We start from the raw sequence: 23,898 nt of genomic DNA, 5'->3' as shown, positions 1-23,898 counted from the left end.
GATAGCGGCGGTGTTTAAGGGTCGTTTGACGGTGGTAGCGGTGGTTAGACTTGCTAGAGAAGATGGAGAGGAAGACAGAACGGTGGGAAAGAGGAGATGGGCGAGAGAGAAAGTGAGGGAAGAGAGCAGACGTTAGAGAGAGTTTGTATTAGTAAACTTGTGTAATTGAAATACAACATTTAACTACTAGATGTAATTAAAGTAAAGTGTAGTTACTAAATATAAATACCACTTATATGTTCCCTACGCCAAGTAAATTCCCATAGAAGCCATCACCTGCTGTGCCCCCCATGCCCCGCCCTGTTTAAGTATCTTCTTATCTCACCCAATTAAGAGGTTGCCCTGCCTTGCCCCATTGCCATCCCTAGTTTTGAATTAGAATATATAACTTGTATCGAAGTTCGTAAGTGACGTTTGACAAGGATGACCGATTATAATTTTTTCTTGTGTTTTCGCTTATTTCTTTCAGTAAAATACGTATTGTTTGATGTATAAGATGTTCAATGTAGAAAAGTATTAAAATGTATCAAATTCAGTTTTTTCATCTTTAATTAGAGGTCTCGATTTTTAGTTCTGAGTACGAAAAAAATCCTATTAAGAAGCGCTTCTTCCTTAAATGAATCTTACGCGAAAAATTAATTGGGACCATAATACGAGTATCAAACCCTCCGTCCCCTCAAGTCGCACTTACTTTGTGCACTAGGTTAGCAAAAACATGTATAACATTCGAAAACAGTTGGATCAAATAGTACTTTTGGCAATGATTCGTTGTTAGCTTCATTATAAAATGTTATTGGAGAACAATATTCTTGAGCCAATAACCGAAGTAATCAACTCGTTATATATCTTTCAATGAAGGGGAGAGCGTTGAAAATGCAAAATGCTTGCACGTATCGGAAACCAGCCGACTTGGCACACCGTTTAATTAGGTATACTGCTCAAAATTGGTACCAAATAAATAGGTATACTGCTCAAAATTGGTACCAAATAAATACAAGAACATGTCCAAAGAGTATTCCAACGTGATAGAGTCTACGCATTAAATAGAATCTTATTGTGATGCATCTATTCATAATTTAATTAAGGGTACGTTAGGTACGAAGCAAACTATTTAATATTTTCTTGAAATATATTTATAGAAAAATAAGTAAATTTCTTACTTATTTTCTTATGTTCGATATGTAAACAAGAAATATTACCGTAAAAGCATTTGTTATTTAGACAAATATTATGGTACCCTTATTGTTAGATTTAATAAGAACCGTGGATTTTTTTTTTTTAATGGGAACTCACATTTTGAGTTGCAGATTTGCGATTTTTGCTGTTTTGGTATGCAGTTTTAGAATTTTATGGGGCTTTTATGATGTTTCTAATATAATTATTTTTACAGTTTCAGTTAATCTAACCGTCATAGCTTATTAAGTATTCGATGAAGACAAAAAAATATTCACTTTTGACAAACTTTAAAAAATAAAATTGCAAAGAAGTATATTTAAAAAAAATGTTTTAAACCTACCCTAAAGACAATTTTTATTTCTCTTCTACGGAGTTGTTAAAGGTAAAATGTTACGAATATGTTTTTTTTTTCTCCTTATACCAATAATTTAAAATCAACCAATATAATGTGACGTTAAATTATACTGGATATCTTTTTATTGTTGTTGTTTGTATAATGTTACATTAATCCTTTCGAAGAATATATTGTTCCTCCGTTTTTACTTACACTTATTTTACTTTTGGCCGAAACAATAATATTAAAGGAATTTGTATACTTATGATTAAACTTGTTTCACAAATTACTAACTCTAATTTTTAAAAAACGTAAACACACACAATGTTTGCGGTTCAGTATTTTACCTTTTTAATATTTAATACTCAATATTTATCTTTAAAAAATTACATAAAATATTGAAAAGGACCTGTAAGGCAGCTTTATTGCAAACCACAAAAGGAAAAAAGAGGAAGAAAAAAAAAAAAAAAAACCAAACCAAGATTAATTAAAACAGAAAAAATAAAAACATAAGAAAAGCAAAAAAAAAAAAAAAAAAAATAGAAGTTGTAGGACTTCTTATTTTTATTTTATTTTAAAAAGAAAATTAAGCAGATTGTTAATTTTAAGGATAAATGAAGTTGTGTCTTGTTTTATGCAGACAACTAGGATTCTGAAATTCTGTTGGTTCCAACCGTCACTCTTTCATTCTTTGGAACCAAAAGGATTTCTTTGTAATTTTCGTTCAATTTTCCCTATCCGTCTCAGATTGGTTTAATAGTTAATCATCATGATGATGATGGTCATTTTCATCTTTTAATTTTCCCCTCAGGTATGATCTTTCAATACATTCTTGAAATTAACGTTAATTCATTTTGTTTCTTCATTTTGTGGGGTTTTATATTTCTTCTGTTCTTCTATATTGTTGCATGTAAATGTATGTGTTGTGGGTCAATTGTAGTTTTTACAGTTGTGTGCATTATTGATTTGTGTCCTATGTTTTCTTGGGTTTTCAGGGTCTTTCTTGAAATTGCTGATATAGATTTGATTAAGGGTGGACTTTTTTGATATATGTTGAGTAATTGACATGAAATGGGGCCCATATAGGCTTATTGGATATTATAAGATTCATATAACCAGTCCCAATTGTTGCTATTGTCATTGTTGTTGAGTGATTGACAAGTGGTCATTGGCTTGGTTCACTGGAAATGTAATGTGATTTGGGGATTTAGATTTTTTTTTTTGTGGGCAATGGCTGTTGCAGGGATTTCATCTGGTTTTAAACAGAGAAATCCGCGGGGATTTATGACAGTCTTGTCTTCTGCGGCTTGCGAATGGTTCTTGATGCTTATGTTGTTTCTTGATGCTGCATTGTCATATTTGATCACGAGATTTGCAAGTTACTATGAGTTGCAGACACCATGTATGTTGTGCTCAAGGTTTGATCACATACTTGGGGACAACAAGAAAAGTGGATGTTACAGGAGACATCTTTGCAGGAACCATAAAGAGGATATATCATTTCAAGTGTTTTGTCATATTCATGGTAATCTTGCAGATGTTCGTGCTATGTGTGAAGAATGCCTCGTATCATTTGCTACGGAGAACATACTTGTTAAAGAGTCGGATAACTTAATGATGGCTAAACTTGGGAACAAGAGCTTTATACCTAGTTCTCCCGGTCCATGGAGATGTTCTTGTTGTGACAAGACGTGGAGAGCTCGATCAAGTGCACAAAGATTGCTCCAGCTAACTTCAGTTGGTTTTGGAGCTTCTAAGGCCAATGTCAAGCCTCCTTTGCCACGGGCCCCAGGTCGTAGCCGTTTCAGTCGCCGTGATAGCTTTAAGAAGATCAGGGATAAAATTTCTGGTCCAGAGTCACCTAGGACAAGGGCTGCTGCTCTTGACCCTTTATCACATGTAGGATATACTGAGTTGAAGATTACTTCGGATTCTGAGTCAGAAATCCAGATTTCTGATGATGATAATGATGGATGCTCTGCTACTCGTGGTGGTAAAAATGATTCTAGATCCGAAGATAACGTTCGACTTGGAAAAGGAACAACACAGAAAATAGGAAATGATCCTGCCGCTCCAGAGAATCAGGCTCGCCAATCATCTCTTCTGGATCAGCCAATGCAGCTGGCTGCTAGCTCAGGCAAAACTGTGAGCTTTCAGGCATCTAATGATGATTTTGTAGGGCATGGATTAGGAGAACTTGATTGGGAAAGTCTTTCTCCTAAGACCGGTGCTTCTGTACTGCCAGAGTTCATTTCAGTGCAAAATATTACCGTGTCAACCAATTCTTTAGAAGATCATCACGTATCAGGAGAGACTTCAAACTCCAACATTTTTCTCCCTCATATCTCAGACCTCTCTGTACTGTCGGAGCTCATATCAGCGAGTAATATACCTTCTTCAACCAGTATTAACATCCATGGGTCAAGTAAGCTGATCTTTTTCTTTAATTGATATGTTTTATATGCGTCTTATACACTTGCTTGTTCCTATTTTTCACTCAAAGCAGTTGAAGTCCTATTTTTCATTTGTTTGTCTTTATAAAATGATTTTGTAGATTTGACTGAAGCAAATGATGAAGGAAACAACGTAACTGAGAAGAATAATGCCAAAGCTCCAGTTCAGATAGATGACAGTGCTCCATCTGTATCAAACCAAAAAATTCGAGCTGACATATCTGTTCTGAGTGATAGAGTGAGAAAACTATCAGATAGACTTGGAGAACCGAGTGCAACTAGTGATTCTGCAAACGCTGGAGAAGGTATTAAGTCGCTTCCCCAACTTCCACAAACTGCAAGTCTTAGGAATCATGATCATGGTGATGACCGCCAAAGAAGTGATGCTTCTAGCTCTGACGGGGTACCTATGCTTCAAACTACCTTCATGGACAGAGATGATTCTAGTAATGAACCAGCAGATGGATTCAGAGTCAGTGAAATTGAGGGCGAAAGTATTGTTGATAGTTTGAAACGACAAGTTGAACATGATCAGAGATACATAAATGCTCTATACAAGGAACTGGAGGAGGAAAGGAGTGCATCCGCCATTGCCGCTAATCAGGCGATGGCCATGATCACTAGGTTGCAAGAGGAGAAGGCATCACTTCATATGGAGGCCTTGCAGTATTTAAGAATGATGGAAGAGCAAGCCGAGTATGATATGGAGGCATTAGAAAGGGCTAACGATCTCCTTGCAGAAAGGGAGAAAGAGTTGCAAGATCTGGAAGAAGAGTTACAATTATATAGGAATAATTTTCCAGATGAATTAGCAGCAGAGGATCCACAGAAGGAAAACAAAAACCTGAAAGGGGAAAAAGTAATAACTGAGAATCATAGTTTAGACCATGTTGAAAACAAGCTCAGTGGCAGTTCAGATTCGAAAACTATTAAAGTATCCAAAATCGGTGATAAACCTAGACAGTTTAATGATTCAATATGTAATTTCGAGGATGAAAAGCTACGTATTTCACAACATCTGGAGAACTTGGAGAAAAAGCTTTTTCAAATTTCTAGTAGACAGGCCTCAGATAATGTTCCTTGTAATGGATATTCAGAAAAGATAAAGAAAGATGTTGATGATCAAGTTAAGAAACGAAGTGATGATGGGAAAAGTACTAATTCCCAACAGGAGGAAATTTCTTCATCCACGCGCAATGATTTTTCGAAATCAAATGGAGGCTCCATTGACAAGCCTGTGGATTTAGACGTGGAAAATGCGATTGTTAGTGAAAAGAGAAACCATTTAGACAATAAGCATAGAAAGGTTTCCTCTCTTGGAGGTGAGGTTGATGGAGCTGCTATAGGAAATGAAATTTCAGAGCTTAGTGTGAGGTTAAAAGAACTTGAGAATGACTGTAAATTCCTCATGTATGCTTTTAACTCGCTCCAGAATGGACAAGAAGGAATACAGCTTATTCAGGAAATAGCTCATCAGCTGCAAGAAATACGGCAAATTGAGTTTAACAAGAGATGACTTATCTCTAAATTTGAAGTTTCAAGTTTTACAATGAGAAGGTATGCTTTTATTTAAATGACTTATTTAAATGACTAACATTCTAATAATCCTGATAGTTGATGCACACAGATCTTTTTCTACATTTATCATTGATTATTATGCTGGGGGATGAGGATTTACTAAGAATGTTTTCTTCGATGACTTCTTATAAACGAGATTCCTAGTAATGCTGAGTTGGCAGAACGTTACTGCTTAAATTACACGGAGGGAAAGCAGTTTCTTTTTTTTCCTTTTTCCAGGGGTGGGGGACAAATCTGTCAACTGGTACCCATATGCGACTGATAATAACATCTATTTCTTGCTCCTTAACCATTTTTATCCGCTCTATACTTTTCGAAACTTTTAGAAAAATAATTTTGACTATTATTTACCAGGTCTAGACAGATCACGATGTTGCACATATATATGAAGCGAATTGGTCAAGAACTGAAGTCCTCCTGCTAATAAATTGTGTTTCTAAATTGAGGCCTGAAGTTGGATTGCAGCCATCTTACTATGTTTGCTGTAAATATAGTTCAATAGCTGCATAAACATGAGGAGCTAAGATAGATGCTTCGACTGTAAATAGCCCTTGGACTTTACATCCCATGCACTTGAAAATATTGTTGTTCTAAATATGTTACAATGCTTTGTTTTTTACGTGATTCCTACTATTCTACTTTAATTAATTTCTTTACCTCCTCTGTGGGAAGATACTCCTGCTGAGATTTTAAAGAGATGCATGCCGGAAGAGAAGCTGCAGAGAGAAGCTCAGCTGCATCATTATTTACAGCTCATAGTTGGAAAGGAGAAGCACAAACTGCAGATAACCAAAACAAAAATGACGCCAAATATACAGCCTGCCACTTCTCCTCTGATCTTCGTGAAGAAATAGTTTGATGATCGAGAATTGGTCTAAAGTTCTGCTTTTCGGGTCTTGTTCTCCTCGTAAATTGGTTTTGGTGATAAGTTACAACTCATCATTTCGTTTTTGTTTCCTTTCCCTGTTTTTGGTCCTTTTCACAATTTTGTTAATTGTTAATGTGACCTTGTGGTGGGATTATGGTGTAATTTGTGTATATCTTTTTCAAGTTTGGGCTTTGTTTCCAGGTTTTTCACAACTGTAAATGCAGATAGATTCTTCAAGGACTTCGAATTTGCTTCCACTGCTGACTGCCTTATGTTGTCTTTTCCTTATCTTTCCTTCTTAATTCACTTATTTCATTTTCTTTTATCTTCTGTGTAATCAAAATGAACTATGAGTCTCCCTCCATCCTTGTTTTATACCATTTGTTAGACAGAGAATGATTGTCTCTTTTACCCAAGGTTTAATCTTAATGGTTCTTATTAATTCATAATACAACAAGGGTGGGACAAGTATAATCTAACCCTTAAGGAAAATATACTAAACCCATATTAATACTTTCTGACTACTCGCTGTTGAGAAACATAACCATTCATCAGTCTAATGTGCCGGCAGGAGGTAGGAGGTAACAAGTACTCAGTAGAATACTCGAGGTGCATGCAAGTTGATCCGGACATCACGTTATAAAAAGAAGAAACTTAACTATTCATGCGTAATCATGAAAGGGAATGTAAAGAGGGGATATGGGACTCCATTTCTCAAAATTCAAATTTCCTCTTCCATAGTATCATTTGCTTCAGTCTGATCGTCACTTATGTATGCCGAAGATAAAGTTGATCAACTTTCATGCGCAATTGCTCCCATCAAGCTTTTTGGCAGTTGGCTAATGGTGAAAGTCATAAACATGAAGTAATTTCCCTTTTTATGGATGATACCAATTCATTGCATTTCTTCTTGGCTGCCTTGTCAGAGACACTGACAAAATTTTAAGTTTACGAGTTTTGAATTTAAAAAAATACAGTTAATTGAATTCTGCTAAATTACATTTACATATAAAGTAATTTTCTTAATAAAGTATAAAGTTTTGACTAAAGCTATTGAGTTCTGCTGAAGTCGCTTTCTCTCTAGCTTTGCCTACCTTAATCTTTAAGTATGCAGAGGAAATAAAAAACTTTTTGCTGTTTTAATCTTCAAAACTTTGAATTCTTCTTAATTGCGTGCTTTATATTCTACCTAATCTTTATTTATTAACTGTTTTTCCTTTTGAAATTTTTTACCATGGAGTATGGAGTTATAGATAACTACCGAGAGTTGACTTTCTAGATTTGAAACATATGAAGTAACTGATGACGTCTATTCTCTGCCTCAAAATGTTTTAACTTGAGAAAGAACTTATATAGGTGAAAAAGGAAGAAGAACAAATTATAGATATTTGTGAACACGTTTGTGACCGTTTTAGGGCATTCGTTGGAATACATCACAAAGAACAACTAAAAGCTCTTAAGAAAGATTTAAAATTGATTAGTGTGAACACTTACTGGCTAGTTAGTCAACCTTCCCATGTTGAAAAATAAAAATATTAAAAAAAAGAGAGATGGATACAATAACACTGAATTATATTTTACAAAAAAAAAAAAAAAAAAAAAGAGGTTGCGGGAAAGTGATTTGTCTTACCGGGCGATGAGAAACAAGTATGACCCTAAAAAGAAAATTAAATAATGGACGGTGTATAAATAATGCGAATAGTGTTATGAAATATATTAATGTGGATGTCCAAGTAGTTCCCCTCACTACTCTTCACCATTGTGTCTCACCTCCTTTATATTCATAACTTTTGTAGAAGTAACTCCCATTACTTCATGACCTGTACTCCTACACTTTATTTCTATAACCCCCCAAATGTTATTACTCATGTTATGACACACCTTTTGATGTTCTCAATGTATTCCTATAAAATAGTAGGATTTGATGTAATGGTTACACACTTGTAGACACTTGAACAACACTTGAAAAGATGAATGAAGTTCTCTCTCGCTTTCTACATTTCTTGTTTCAGATTGTTGCTCTTTTAGCTTGATTTTACAACACGTTATCAGCACGAGTCTCTAATCGCAACACATCCCTACGTGAGATTCCTAAAGGGTCTTCGGGATTTCCAGAAGCATTCTACTAGTTTTAGTTCCAGATCTGTTTTAATTGAACGTTGGTGTTGACTACACAGGTACGGAATGTTATACAGTTGTAATCCGCAGGTAACTAGTTTGATGCCTTTTTGCACTTCATATAAAATTAAATTTGCGTGTTTGATGTCCTGATAGAAGTGACTATTGGCTAACACATGCACTAATTTTACAAATGGACTCATTTCAGAAATTTGAGGTTATGTGATTATAGGATTATACTGTCACACCAATTTGGTAAAAGGAACTATTATGTGTCAGCACAGGAAAAATACAAAATATAATAATATGTATGCATTAGTCTTGCACATTCTTTTGATGAATTCAAGCATGTCTGTGATTATGTATTCCTTGTGTATCACAATTCTAAGATACTGCTTGCAAGGATATGCGTTACTGCTTGCAAAATTTCACCACACTGAGAATTGAATCAGGTGAGGCTACAAGGTATATTTTTTTTTTTTTTTTTAATCTACTTGTTTACCAATTCATATAATCATGTCTACCATTTATTATCAGAAAGATGAATGGTTAACATGATATATACTAGCATCTAGCAAAAGATTGTTATTTCACTATTAAAATTTAATTGATGCTATGTTTGTTTATATGGAATTTTCTTTGGAGGTCCTAAGATTAAATGGTGGTTCATTAATGATATGATACGAATTATAACTCTCCTTTCCCGCCCTCCATTATTTTTTGTTCCCTCTGAAAATGAGATTCGTGAAAATACTTTTGAATTTGACGAAACGAGAAAGGGGCCGTGTACTGGCTGATATTGGCACGAGTGATATGGGAACAAATCATTTCCCACCTTCTTTAATTCCCTTTGTGTATATGGTCTTATTTCCTTTTTCTTTTTATTGTGCTATTTTTTTTGTGTCGTATTTTTCATTACATTTGGTTACTTCCATACCGAGCTTTATTTGTGCAGCTAATATGACAATACAAATTTCTCAGTTGACTTCTGGATAAACATATAATGAAATACACACACATATATATATATATATATATGTACTTCTCAAGATTATTTATACTCAAAATCAAGTGCACCTGAAAATATACATTTGGCGTGGCCACCGTAAGTAATTTTTTAGTTTGAGGGCGAGTCTCATGGAACTTTCGCCTATTATGCCGTCAGTTGAGGGTAAGACGGTGGATTCAAGTCCCATCGCACCAAGAGGGTAAGACATCGGGTTTGAGCCCCTGTGCACTGTGATGACAATATAAGATGTTGGGTTCAAGTCCCATGATTTATGTCCTAACATGCCTTTATATGGAAAAGACGTTGGGTTTGAGTCCCGCTGCACTATATTGATGATGTAATGTTGACTAAGGCTAAATAATGTGCATTTGATGAAAAATAGTGAAGCCCGTCCCACTTGATATGTTCCATTCCATGAGGGGAATGTGGTAGCAGTTCATAATAAGTCTAAATGAAAATAAGTGGTTAAACAAATGAGCATGGACATGGCAAAGGACAAAGCAATGTTAATCATCATTGTAGTAATATAAAAGGAAGAACATATGTGTTCTCAAAATGGTCCTTTCTAAAGGTGAATGTAATTTTTACGATCAATTTGACATGAAAGGTATTAGGCACGCGGTTGTCGTGCGACCCAATTTTACAAGTTTTATAAATCCTCCATCAAAGCAAAGGATACAATTTCAAAGTGATGTCGAGGTGGGTCTATGAATATGATAAAGACAACGGGCTTATAATGAAAATTTATGAAGCACGTATATATGACTATAGTCCATTCCTTGAATAGAATATTGTGACTTGTGATGAGCATCATGAATGCTCGTCCATTTTGAAAGTGAAATGTGAATACATTATGGATAAGGTCGTGCTCATATATGGTTGAATAAATACCACACAACTCACCTTTACTGAAGGTTTGATAGAAAAGAAAATTGTTTTGACATAAATGGCCAATGGTCAGGTCACGTACTTTTAGTACGCCATCAATATTGTGGTATGTCTTATCATGAATTACCAAAGGGTAAAAGTAAGAAATGAGTATTGCTTATAAAGGTTTTGACCATGACCATAATGACAATCAATCCCTAAAAGGAGATGTTCACTATATGGATGGTGTTACACTATTATGAAATATGTGGTAGTACATAATTAATTGGGAGCTCTGAAAAAACTAATATGTTACTATCCGGAGGAACGAAATTGGTGTTGTTGTAAGTCTCAAAGGAACTTATTGGATTTCAAAGTCATTGGCAAAAAATGAATTATATTGAGACTATAAATTATGGGAAGGTTTAATATCTTCATATTACTACAACTATAGCGGGTAAACAAAATGTATATGACATGTTTCCGGTTTTTCCTCTGAATTTGTACAACATAAATACAAGCATGATGGAATCACAAGCTATGGAGGTTGGATTGACCGATTGGCCATCCTAGTCCAAAGATGATGCAAAAATAATTGAGAATTCATGTGGTTATATATTGAAGAAATAGAAAATTCTTCACGAATTCTCTTGTGTTGCTTGTTCTCATGCAAAATTAATTATTGTACCAGCCAAGGTTGGGATTGTATCTCCTAGGTTTGGAACGTAGAAAATGTAATATATATATATATGGGCCCAGTCACCTGCCGTGTGGACTGGTTTACTATTATAAGGTTTTAACAGATTCATCTATGTTATGGTCACATGTGCATTTGGTATCAACTTGCAATTTGGTTTTTGCAAGGTTGTTTGCTCAAATTTTTAAATTAAGAGCACGATTCCAAATTATGAAATGATGTTGATAATGCTGGTTTATATCCAAGTTGGTTTAGCAGAAATTGTATGCCTCCAATTATAGCTAAACAATTGGTTATGAGAACAAACTCCCAAAATGAAATTTAGGATGAAAAATGTTATTTAATATGTAGCAACACTTGTACGCATCAAGCCAACAAGTTATAATAAGTTCCCCTATCATAATTTGTTCAGGGCTAGGTACCGAATAATTCCCATCTAAAATTTGAATGTGCGGTATATGATTTAATTGCTTTACCACAACGCATAAAGATGGGTCCCCAATAGTGTTGGGAGGTAAATGTTAGATTTCCTAACATTAGGGGGAGGGATGATAAGCGGCTAGAAAATAAGGTATATTTAATGAATTATCATTGGTATGATCCTCGTTGAAAGGATTATTCAAGTTAACTGCCAGACGCATTTACTGACCCAAAAGTGTATTATATTCCAGCTGCAAATTCTCCAATTTCAATTAGAATTAAAGTCCTTGAAGGACAGAGTCTATGGCGATAGGCCGATCGGTTCCAAAGATAAAATTCCTTGAAGAAGGTGAAGAGCAAATGATCAAGATGGTCATACTAATGAGGCAAGTGCTTTAAAATAGCACCACGACATAATATTTCATACAACCTTTGGTTAGGTTCAGGTACCTAAAATTGATGAAAAATAAAGAGATCTTCATAAGTTATGTCGTATTGGAACCGATATCAGATGCCCGTCGACAGTATCTTTGATATAATGTAGCTCAACATTATAAATGGTGATAAAGATCTTGAAGTCAAATCTGTCAAAGAACGTTGACAACTATAATGATTGGCCAAATAAAATATGCAGTTCAAGTATATTTTGTTTCACTTGGAAAAGTGATGTTTTGGACCTATAGTCCAAGGATCTCAAGGTATAATGTCAGTGGGGTACAAATGGGTTCTTGTGCAAAAAGTAAAATGATAAATAAAAACCTTATATATAAAGTACGGCTTGTGCCTTGTGGTATAAAGGTTTTTCGCAAAAGTCCTAACATTATTCTATGAAGATTTATGTATTCTTCTGTGGTGGATGCAATGAGGTTTCTTATCAGTCTGGAAATATATGAAAATTTTGATTGCGTATAATTAAGTGTTGTCAATATGTCTATATAGACAACGAAAGAAAATCCGTAAGGATTTAAATTGGTTTGAAGTATTTAAGGTTTACGAAAATAAAGCTTCAACAAGTCTTTATATAGGTTAAAGCGATTCCATTGAGTGCCCCAATGGTTGTGATATCGCTAAATATAAATAAACATCATTTTGACCTCATGATAATGGACATTATTTTTATTATTACATGAAGTTTGTTCTTCAAGCAAGTTACCGATCTGCATGTAAGTGATACTACCACATTATGACGTTCTATATGGCAATCAATTATTGATGCTTATTCAAGTCATGCCAAGGTGATAGCTACAAAGCATGTTAGCAATGCTTGTCTGGCTGAGATCAATAATTCAGTGCATTTTGCATAGTATGATGTTTATTTGAAAATGAATATTTCAACAATATTGTACGAAGCTTGCATAGCTCAATTGAAAGAAGTATATAACAAAGAAGACACAATACAACACATTTTGTCAATTTTTTTTTCGAGACATGATCTTCAACAGAAAGATGAAGTGGCTATTCAACAGATACGCTGAATTGTTAATTTGACAGATGTGTACACTAAAGCATTATCAACCTCGACATTTGAGAAGCCGGTATACAAGATTTGGGTGCATCGTCTCCAAGAAGTAGGTAATATTTTAATCAGGGGGAGTACAATACGGGCTGTACTATTTTTTCTTTAGCCGAGGTTTAGTCCCACTGGGTTTTTCTTGCAAGGATTTTAATGAGGCAGCAAGCAATGCGTATTACATGTGTACTCTTTTTCCTTCACTAGGATTTTTTCCCACTGGCGAGGCACATCAGCTATGGACATCCAAGGGGGAGTGTTATGAAATATATTAATGTGGATGTCCGTGTAGTCCCCCCCTCCCCCCCCCCCCCCCCCTCCCCATGTGGATGTCCGTGTAGTCCCCCCCTCCCCAACTACTCTTCACCATTATGTCTCACCTCCTCCATGTTCATAACTCTTGTAGAAGTAACTCCAATTACTTCACGACCACTACTCCGATACTTTATTTTTATAACCCCCAAATGTTATTACTCATGTTTATGACACACCCTTCGATGTTCTCAATGTATTCCTATAAAATAGTAGGATTGGATGTAATGGTTACACACTTGTAGACACTTGAACAACACTTGAAAGGATGAATAAAGTTCTCTCTTGCTTTCTACATTTCTTGTTTCAGCTTGTTGCTCTTTTAGCTTGATTTTCAACAAATAGCAAATATTTCTTCTCATTGGAATAAAAGGAAGAAATAATCTTGTTTGGCAATTGGCAAAGAGAATGGCAACATCGAATACAATTACTATGCAATATATAACATGTAACAACCATCCAACAAGCTGGTCCAAAATATTACAGTAATTAGTATTTGAACTTTATGTGCATGTTAGAGAATCTCAGGAAGATTCCACAAATTAAAAACTAATGTTTCCAAAAAGTTCTATAAATAGCTTCATGTGTAGTGTTCAGAAATCTTCACTCTTAAGCAAACTGCAAGAAATTAGAAATGATCATGATAGACTTGAACCTTTCAACTTCTTTACTCCTTTGCCTTGTTCCATTCCTTTTCCTCTTGTAATTATTTAAAAGAAAAAAATGATAGTGTTCTTATTGCTTCTTTCACTTGCCTTAATTAAATTGTTTTGGATTTTGAGACATTTATGTTTGTATAAAGCTTCAGTTGCAAGTGGATAATTATTTAATTAAGTTATCTTTTTATAATGAAAGTCAATGATCCCGCTGAGATATTTTTTGGTTAAGAAAAAAGGAATGCGCAAGAATTAGATGTGATTTATGTAACGGCAAGCTAAATTATAGTAAAAGCTTGTTAAGTGCTTTACAAGTACTTTAGATCACGGTGAAGCTTAAGTTGTCTAGAGGAGTTGTTTAAAGTTTAAACTCAAGTGTGATCAGCGAAAACGATGCTCCATCTGCTTTATTTTACTGTGACGTTATTTGACTAAAGTTAACAAGTCTAAATAAGGCACATAATCTTTTTGTAACTGAGGGACGAGATTGGTGCCGAAATATCCGGTTGGTGGCTGATATTTCGGTCTTCCCATTATGGTGATCAACTGTCTTCTCATCGTACCTCGGTGTCTGACTCCAACCGAACTCAACGACCGAGATCAATTCCTATGTCGGGAAACTGAGGATATCCTTGTCCTCGGTTTTACCCGTATACAGATAGTCCCCCCATTTCCTGAGGGGAAGTATTGACTGCGGGAAATGGATCTGAATAGAGCCAAGTAGGCCTTGCCTATCTGCTCGGGAAAAGACGTTCCCATCAAATCCTTCCATTCTGCCCGACGTCAACTTCATCATTATTTCAGTCGCCTAATCTTTCTTGGGAATCCGCTTCATCATTATTTCAGCCGCCTAATCATTCTTAGGAATCCGCTTCATCATTATTTCACCCGCCTAATCATTCTTGGGAATCCTCCCCTCGTCAGAATTCTTGAATCCCTCAAAAACTTTTGCACTCTCCTCTATATAAAGCCATAAGTATCCTTCTTGCGATGCACTTTTGACTCTAAACCCTAAACCTTATTTTTTCTTGAAAATCCTTTGTTTGCTTCTGCCAAGTTCCGTATCTTCTTAGTTCTGAATCTTTTTCCCTTAGACATTACCTTCCTCCGTTCGACATTGCGCGTTAATCTTGACCGTGGCTTCTCTACCGCTGTTAACCCAAGGCGAGGATCATTCTGCATCTCCACCTCATTCCCCGCCCCTGTTCGTGACGGAGGCCACCTGTCCTGAAGAGGAACTAGAATTTCTTGCTGCGGATATCCTTCTAGTCGGCTTCAGGTGCGAGAATGACTGAAAAATATCTTCTCACCTCGACTCTGTGGAAAAATTTGAATCTTTCAATGACGACGCTACCATCCCCGTGATTAGGGAGGATGGCAACCTTGGTGCGGATGTCAATGTCCGCCCTATTGAAAGAGGGATGAGGATCAATCATCAAGTGGCTGGCTATTCGATGATCTATACCCATCCTTTCGCCATCGGGTTTTCTCTTCCTATTCCTCAAGTGATCGAACATTTTTGTCGCAGATATCTTGTTTGCATTAGCCAAATCGCCCCACAAATTTGAAGGTTTGTGTACTGCTTCGAAATATTGGCTAACCTGGCCGGGGTTCTCTTCACCCTCGATCATTTGTTACACATATACGTACCCCGGGTAATCTGAGGGGGGATAGTTCATTTGCTTCCTCGAGGGACTCGAGGCCTCATAGACTCGGAAGATGATTATGACCGAGGATGGCTACATCGATTCGTAATGTTTCACACGACCCAACTTCACCGCTCTTTATCAGCAGATTTCCCGAAGATGTGGAACCCTACCCCGAATCCCATCGAACCTGAGCTTGTCGTCACTATCTTTGAATGGGTAGTTGCGCTTTTGGGTGGAAGGGCAAAAACCATGGTAATTTTCAATCTGTTTGTGGGATTTTTTTATCCTTCCATATTGTATTCTAACCCCGATTATTCAATGTTTAGGACTCTCGACAAAAAGGTCTTCAAAAGGAACAACCATTGTCGAAGAGGGCGTCAAGGATGCCGTTTGGGGAAGAAAGACGTCGCCTGCGTCAGTGAAGACGCCTAGCCGATGAATCACTACAAGCACCTCAGCCATCCCTTCAGGGATTGGTTCTCGAGTCAGGACACGCCATATCATAGAGACTCGGCGGGAGATACCCCGTGGTGGACCGCCCTCGACGATAGTTCTTGATGAGGAAGACATACCAGACCCAAATATCCCCGGTTCGGCTGCTCCCGGGGACAATCCCGGAATCGTCTAGCCGATGCTTTATACTATTTTAGCGCCCTAAGGTATAAGCCGAAGTTCCTAACCTTTGGCCTACTATATCGGCTCGGGATTCCCTTTTGTTCTTAGTCTAGGGCCGTAAGTTAGGACTTTTTGTCCTTTTCTTTTGTTGGACTGATGTATCCGAGAGAATCGGGAACTCGTTATATGAAGCAAATTAATAGAACTTCGTTGACTGGTCCTATACCGGGCTTTATTGAATGCATTCGACTCCTTATTTATGCTTTTGCAATGTTAGATCTATGGTTATTTTGACTTGTAAGTTTTGGAGTAACGCGGGAAAAAATCAAAACGTCTCGCTGACGATCCTCATGTTCAGTTGTTTCTCGTTCCGTCGCGGTGTTCCCGGTTCGTTCATGCCATAATTGGCTACGGTTGATACTTGATCACCCTTGGTCACGGCTGAATCACTATCGACATGGCTAGATAGCACGAGGCGATGGGAAGCGGAAGCATGTCCGGTTCTTCCCCCTGTAAGTTTCATATAAATGGATAAGATTAGAGTCCCATCCGTCACGTCACTCTGACACTAGCCACGCGTCATGACTTGGTTGGGTGAGAAGTCGGTTACGGAATGTCAACCGTCTCGACCTCTCTCTATATAAGCCAAACTTTTCCTTTCACTTTTTACTTTCAGAAATTTCACTCTCAAAATTTACCCTTGTACCTTTGAATGCACATACCTTCATACAGTCATACGTTCATAAATTCATACCTCCAACATCATATCTTCAACAGACCTTCAAACCTTCATACCATCCTTCATATCTTGCTGTTTCCAGAAAAATGACCAAGCTTTCGAAAGCCAAAACCGGTGAGACTTTCTCGACTTCAAAACCGGAGCCGAAATCGTCAAATTTTATCCCATCTGATTACGTAACTACCAGGGATTTCAAGGTCGAGAAGCCTTCCAGCAAGGGGATCGGGGTGCTGAAATATCAGATTACCTATGCATGATTCCCTTAGATAAACTCGAGCAGGTCAAAGAGGAATGCGGTTAGAAAGATAAGGAGGTCATTATTCCCGAGCATGCTGAAGGTATAACTACCCATGTGGAGGGGTATCTGAGTGTTTATACATACCCTTTCACATTTAGTCCACTCGACCCGGTGATGCATAATCAAGCTCACGAAACAAGCAAGGAAAGCTCCCTTCTCTAGCCTCGATGAGGGTAGGGACCGAGGCTGGCAGGGAAGATTTGTCCAGATCAGGACCGAGGATCTGATTCCCGCTGAAAAGATTCCATTCCCCAAGAAGTGGAACCCGACTCGTAAGCAACTTATGTTTCAAGCAGCCCGGATGTATTTTTGATGCTTTTTTTGCAATAATTTTTAACTCTGTTTACGTGTTTGCAGCAATTTCCTGAATCCTTAATGTGGTTGCTAACTTGGAGGAATGGATTGGGAAGATCTGTTCTCAACTCACCTACGCCGAACACAATTGGAGTCTATTATCCAGAGGCAGATGGGAGGCCGAGAATCATGGTGAGTCTCTGACCGAGGTTTTGTTCTACCTTCCCTTGTATTACGCCATAGCTTATTTGCTCATTTTGTTCTTCCGTCTTTCAGGCCTTTCAAAGGCCACCAAAATTCGGGGGCAAGATGAAGTAGAGGCCTTGGATGATGAAGCCGACATCAAGGCTCCCGGCCAGGGACACCCTCCCAAGCCCCCACCAATTTGCGAGCTGGGGTCGAGGCCTCTGAGGAAGATAAGATCGATAGGAGGAAAAGACAATCCTCCGAATCTTTTGGTGCCCCTTCCGAAATTAGGAAGAGATCGAGGCCTTCCCTCAAGGAGGCCTCTAAATAAGATGCCAGGGCACGAGTTCTGGGTTCCGAGGCCATCGACTTGCTCAAGAACCATTCTGATGACGAGGGCACTGTGTTAGTCCGGCACTGGCCCTCTGAGGAAAAAACCAACCAAGAGCTGAGAAGCTCTACAGAAACCATTCCACTATTGATGGAAAGTTCAAGTCAAAAGCCGGCACGCTAGAAAAATAAAGATGCCACCACCGAGTCTTCACTCGTCCAAGGATCGGGGAGAGAGATAGCCGCAGTGGCTAGATCGAGGGCGGCGCCTACTTCCTCAGGATCGAAGGTACCTTATATTCCACCCTTATATGGTATAGGTTCCGTCCTTCAGATACAAGCCGTGGCTTCGTCTGAGACCATTATTTGTATGCAGGACTAACCGCCTCAACTAATGGTCGTTCAGTTTGGGATCTCTAAGGCCAAAGGCAAGATGACCGAGGGATCCATAACACCAGAAGATGCGATCGATCATTTGCTCGAGAAAGATGATATCCCGATCGAGAGCTATTCAGGGTTCGAACATCTACCCATCCCCATAGCCGATCATTTCGGGGGTTAATTCTAGTCCCCAATGGGAGAAAAATTTTCTGGCCCCAAGCATAGACCTGAACTGAAGAAGGCGGGTCTCGTTTACGGTGCCGGCCGATATGAACATTTTATCTGGGCATGTCAGGGTGGCCAGTTATCTGTACCCTTTGGTGACCACAGAGGATCGGAAGAAAATGAAGGAGGTCGGTGAATCCTGCCTTTTAAACGAGGCTCAGCAAGCTTTGAACCGGTTATGCCGTTTTCCTTTTTTTGTTTTTATACTTAACTTTATTTTTCCTTCTTGCTCTAACAATTGCTCCATTCTTGTTCCAGGCCTCCGTGCTTCATTATGAAAGCTTCCACCGACTGAGGTTGGGGGTGGACCATCTGAAAGATCAGCTCGAGAAGAAGACTCAAGGGGCGGAATCGCTCAGGAAGCTCTACAAGCAGAACCTGGAGTATATCTCGAGCTTTCCCGACCCCTCCACTCTTTAGTCGGATCTGGAAAGGGCCCGGAATGAGGGTATCGAGGCCAGACAGGAACATGACCTCCTAGCTAAGAAAGTAAGGGCTTTCGAAGTTCATAATAAGCGGTTAATAGCCGATGCTAATTCTATTCCTTCTTAAGCTCGGGATTATATGACCCAGATTGACCAACTTCGATCGGAGCTTAACGAGATCAAGCCCGAGCTTGAGGCCTTCAAGGATGAAATAATTGGAGTTTCCACCGAACCGGACGCTCTCAAGGATCAGCTTCATGCGATGATGGAGCAGGCTGATGAACTTCGATCGAAACTTGCTTTGGTCGAGTCTGAGCGTGACAGCCTTGGCCAGGATATTGCCGATCTGCGAGCCAAACATAAAGAAGTCCTGGGAAAAATCTCGAGTTATGATGGGACGTTGGCTCAGTATAAAGCCGACGTGATCGCGGCCGAGAGGGTTAGCAACACCCGAGCTCAGTATATACGGTGCTTATCTCGGAGGGAGACCCTCGAAGAGATTCATGCCATCGGGGTGGATTTTCGGGTTCGATCGAGGAAGCCAAGAGGCTCGAGGCAGAGGTAATGGCCATGTATGATCCTAACGTGTCGGACAGTGACCTCGAATCAGCGGAGGGTGACACCGAGAGCTTGGGCGAAGATCAGGCTTAGGATTCTTAGGTTTCTTTTTGTCTTTTGAAACTCAAGGCCGTTATTTGAGCCTTTGTAAATCTTTTGACATATATATATATATATATATATATATATATATATATATATATATATATATATATATATGGCTTAGGATTCTTAGGTTTCTTTTTGTCTTTTGAAACTCAAGGTCGTTATTTGAGCCTTTGTAAATCTTTTGACATATATATATATATATAAGAAGATTTTTGCCCAGTTTGCTCACTATTTTTCATTGCCTTGTATTCTATGTTTAAGAATTTAGAACACTCATTGGCTTGGTTTAATGTTTGTCCGATACACGCTATTGCCTTAGCATGTATCATCGCCTTATCAAAAATAAAATTTAGAGTGGCGATGACTCGATCTCGAGTGTTACCGTTATGATATCATCCTGGTACCGAATTTTAGAGATGATACCGAGGTTGTTCGTTAAACGTTAATAAGTTAATGAATATGTGGCATACCAAAGGCCTTGTTTGTGAACTTAGACGTCTCTGAGTCGTATAATGTGATCGGGTCGAAATCCTAAATGACTTCGGTCCTCGTTTTGCCCGTAATTGGCTAGGCAATCTGGGTTGTCGTTTTCGGGTTTTTAGACTGTAGTCTTTAACTATTTAGACCATAGTTAGTTTACACATTTCGGATACTTGAGGACTGTAGTCTTTAACTATTTAGACCGTAGTCCTTTAGTTTGCTCGTTTCGGATACTTGGGGACTGTAGTCTTTAACTATTTAGACCGGAGTCCTTTAGTTTGCTCGTTTCAGATACTTGGAGGGTCCGATGAAAATGTAATATTAATGCAAAGGACAGTTTCAGCCAAGACGATACTTTGAGGAATTTTCTTGATATAACAGGAGACAAAGTTACAATCGTTGTCGTGGCAAGAATAAGCTAATTGGGCACGATTCAATCGATTGTTTGGCCTTTACATAAAATACTATCGTTCAAGCCTTGGCTTTAAATAGGTGTCAATTAGCCCAGGGTATGATAGTCCCTTAGTATGTGAGCCCAAAGTGTGAGGGCTCAGGTTCTATTGATCCGATATGGGCAATCCCCAGTCTCCGGTTCTAGATCGGTCTTCTTTATTTTAATAGCACGCTGTACGGTGCAACCTCATTAAAACTCTTGCTGGAAAGCCCACTTCGGGATAAAACCGATCGAAGGAAAAAATAGTGCAGCACGTGCTTTCAGTCCTAAGTCTATGGTTTCTCGACTTCCGATGTCCATTTCGATGTATGCCTGCATGGTTAGAACAAAAAGAACAGAAAAAATAAAAGGTTACTCGTACCTTTAACAATAGTACCATTTTAGGTGCGCCACATTCCAGTTGTTTGGAAGTTGTTTTCCATTTTCACTCTCGAGCTGATAGGAGCCTTTCCCGGTAATACCAGTGACTCTGTATGGCCCCTTCTAGTTCGAGCCCAATTTCCCTTCATTAGGGTTCTTTGTGTGGAATGTGACTTTTCTCAGGACCAAGTCCCCAATCTGAAAGTGCCTAAGGTTGGCCCTTCGGTAATAGTATCTTTGCATCCTTTGTTTTTGAGCTGCTAACCGGATGTAGGCAGCTTCCCTCTTCTCATCCACCAGATTCAGACTAGTAGTCATTACTTCGCGGTTCGAGCGGTAGTATGTTGAAATCTTAAACTTGGTTCACCGACCTCAACGAGTATCAGTGCCTCGGTTTCATATACCAAAGAGAACGGGGTTTCCTTGGTGCTCGATCTTACCGTTGTGCGGTAGGCCCATAAGACCTCAGGTAGAATCTCTTTCCACCTGTGCTTGGACCTAGTCAACCTTTCCTTTAAGTTCTGCAGTATAATCTTGTTTGTCGATTCAGCCTGACCATTCGCGCTCGGATGATACGGGGTGGACAAGATCTTTTTGATATTGTATTCTTCGAAGAATTTACTGACTTTGCTGCCTATGAACTGCTTCCCGTTATCACATGCAATTTTCGCGGGAATCCCGAATCGATAGATTATATGATCGTATATGAAGTCGATGACTTCTTTTTCCCTGACCTTCTGGAGTGCCTGTGCTTCAACCCATTTAGAGAAATAATCAGTCATAAGTAAAATAAAATACGCCTTACCCTGAGCCCAAGGCAAAGGCCCTACTATGTCCATTCCCCATTTCATGAATGGCCACGGGGAAAGGACCGGATGAAGTTCCTCTCCCGGTTGATGAATCGATGGAGCGTGCCTTTGGCATTCGTTGCATTTTTGAACGAAGGCTTTTGTGTCCTTCTCCATCTCGTTCCAGAAGTAACCGCCCTGATCAGCTTGCGTACCAGTGAATTGGCTCCTGAATGATTTCCACAAGTCCCCTCGTGAATTTCCCTCATAGCATAGTCGATTTCCCCTGGCCCCAAACATCTCGCCAAGGGACAGTAAAATGATCTTCGGTACAACTGGCCATCGACCACACAAAATCTAGCTGCTTTGGCTCTAAGGGCCCTCGATCCTTTGAGATCGGATGGAAATTTCCCTGTTTCAAGGTAGTCTATATATTTGTTTCTCCAATCCCAAGTGAGGCTGGTTGAATTTATCTCAGTGTGGCCGCTCTCAATTGCCGGACTCATCAATTGTACCACTGCTCCGGAATTGAATCTTTCCGATTCTACCGTTGATCCCAAGTTTGCCAGGGCATCAGCCTCATTATTTTAGCCCGAGGCACGTGCTCCAATTTGTATTCCTTGAATCGATGAAGGACCACCTGTAGTGTTTCTAAATAACTCCACATCCGGTCGTTCTTGACTTTGAATGTGCCGTTCACTTGATTGACCACCAGGAGAGAGTCGTACTTTGCCTCGATGATTTCGGCTCCCAAGCCTTTAGCTAGTTCTAAACCTGCAATCACAGCCTCATACTCGGCTTCATTGTTAGTCAAGTTAACAGTTCTAATAGATTGTCTTATCACATCACCAGTGGGTGATTTGAGAACGATCCCTAACTCGGACCCCTTCACATTGGAAGCACCGTCCGTGAATAAGGTCCAGACCCCTAAACTAGTTCCCGAGGTAAGGAGTAATTCTTACCTAGGTGACCTCGGGGATCATGGCCGGTGTAAAGTTAGCCACGAAGTCCGCTAGTATTTGGGATTTGATAGCAGTTCGGGGCCTATACTCAATATCGTACCGGCTAATCTAGACAATCCATTTTACTAACCGGCCTGAGAGTTCGGATTTATGCATGACATTCCTTAATGGGTATGATGTTACGGCACATATAGGATGACATTGAAAGTAAGGCTTTAACTTTCTAGATGCACTCAATAAAGCCAATGCGAGTTTTTCTAAGTGTGGGTACCGGATTTCAGCGTCACCTAAGGTCTTGCTCACACAATAAACTGGGTATTGTGTACCTTCTTCTTCTTGAACTAAGACACCACTTACCGCTATCTCGGACACCGCCAAGTATAGATACAACTGCTCATTTTCCTTTGGTGTGTGTAGCAAAGGTGGGCTCGATAAGTACTTCTTGAGTTCTGCTAAGGCCTTCTGACACTCGGGGGTCCAGGCAAAGTCGGTCTTCTTCTTCAGCAATGAGAAAAATCGATGACTTTTTTCCGAGGATTTGGAGATGAATCGGCTCAGGGCAGCTATCCGTCCAGTCAACCTTTGCACCCATTTGATGTCGTTTATCATGGTGATATCTTCAATTTCCTTTATCTTGTCCAGGTTGATCTTGATCCCTCGATTCGATACCATGAATCTGAGAAACTTACCCGAGCCGACATCGAAGGCATATTTTTTTTTGTGTTCAGCTTCATGTTGTACTTCTTTAATATGTTGAACGTTTCCTGCAAATACTTTAAATGGTCCTCTGCTCGCAGAGACTTAAAAACCATGTCATCTATATAAACTTCCATTGATTTTACTATTTGGTGTTCGAACATGCGGTTGACTAGTCGCTAATAGGTGGCACTGACATTTTTTAAGCCAAAGGGCATTACATTATAGCAATATGTGCCAAACCTAGTCACAAAAGAGGTTTTTTCTCGGTCCTCTAGGTCCATCTATATTTGATTGTACCCGGAGTAGGCATCGAGGAAGCTTAGTGTCTCGTATCCCGCTATAGCGTCGA

General features: G+C 38.9%; 2 protein-coding genes across 3 annotated transcripts; one reads left to right on the top strand and one right to left on the bottom strand.

Moving 5' to 3' along the window:
* Positions 1-1,901: 1,901 nt before the first annotated feature.
* LOC132610663 (myosin-binding protein 1) lies at positions 1,902-6,666 on the top strand. Of its 2 annotated transcripts, none has more exons than XM_060324984.1 (4): positions 1,902-2,321; positions 2,506-3,935; positions 4,065-5,520; positions 5,896-6,206. In XM_060324984.1, the coding sequence occupies exons 2-3, from the start codon at positions 2,741-2,743 to the stop codon at positions 5,477-5,479; spliced, it is 2,610 nt and encodes an 869-aa protein (XP_060180967.1). In that variant the 5' UTR covers positions 1,902-2,321; positions 2,506-2,740; the 3' UTR covers positions 5,480-5,520; positions 5,896-6,206. The 2 variants fall into 2 exon arrangements, with proteins under 2 accessions (XP_060180967.1, XP_060180966.1); XM_060324983.1 differs by lacking the exon at positions 5,896-6,206 and adding an exon at positions 6,214-6,666 and having other exon boundaries at positions 1,904-2,321.
* Positions 6,667-20,929: 14,263 nt separating this feature from the next.
* On the bottom strand, positions 20,930-23,522 carry LOC132611795 (uncharacterized). The gene is made up of 3 exons (XM_060326167.1): positions 23,177-23,522; positions 21,541-21,851; positions 20,930-21,052 (listed from the first exon to the last, which is right to left on the bottom strand). The coding sequence occupies exons 1-3, from the start codon at positions 23,520-23,522 to the stop codon at positions 20,930-20,932; spliced, it is 780 nt and encodes a 259-aa protein (XP_060182150.1).
* Between the last annotated feature and the right edge of the window lie 376 nt (positions 23,523-23,898).

Source organism: Lycium barbarum, chromosome 9 (genome assembly GCF_019175385.1).
Source record: "Lycium barbarum isolate Lr01 chromosome 9, ASM1917538v2, whole genome shotgun sequence".
Taxonomy (NCBI): domain Eukaryota; kingdom Viridiplantae; phylum Streptophyta; class Magnoliopsida; order Solanales; family Solanaceae; genus Lycium; species Lycium barbarum.
The sequence above is the reverse complement of the archived record's forward strand: the minus strand, read 5'-3'. Positions and strand labels throughout refer to the sequence as shown.

Bases quoted from the DNA above. Each gene is read 5' to 3' on its own strand.
- LOC132610663 (XM_060324983.1), top strand. From the start codon at position 2,741: ATGGCTGTTGCAGGGATTTCATCTGGTTTTAAACAGAGAAATCCGCGG. The intron at 3,936-4,064 runs GTAAGCTGATCT...ATGATTTTGTAG, and splicing joins TATTAACATCCATGGGTCAA to ATTTGACTGAAGCAAATGAT.
- LOC132611795 (XM_060326167.1), bottom strand. From the start codon at position 23,522: ATGGTATCGAATCGAGGGATCAAGATCAACCTGGACAAGATAAAGGAA. The intron at 21,852-23,176 runs GTACACAATACC...AATGGGTTGAAG, and splicing joins CTTAGTTCAAGAAGAAGAAG to CACAGGCACTCCAGAAGGTC. The intron at 21,053-21,540 runs GTAAGATCGAGC...CTAACCATGCAG, and splicing joins TATGGGCCTACCGCACAACG to GCATACATCGAAATGGACAT.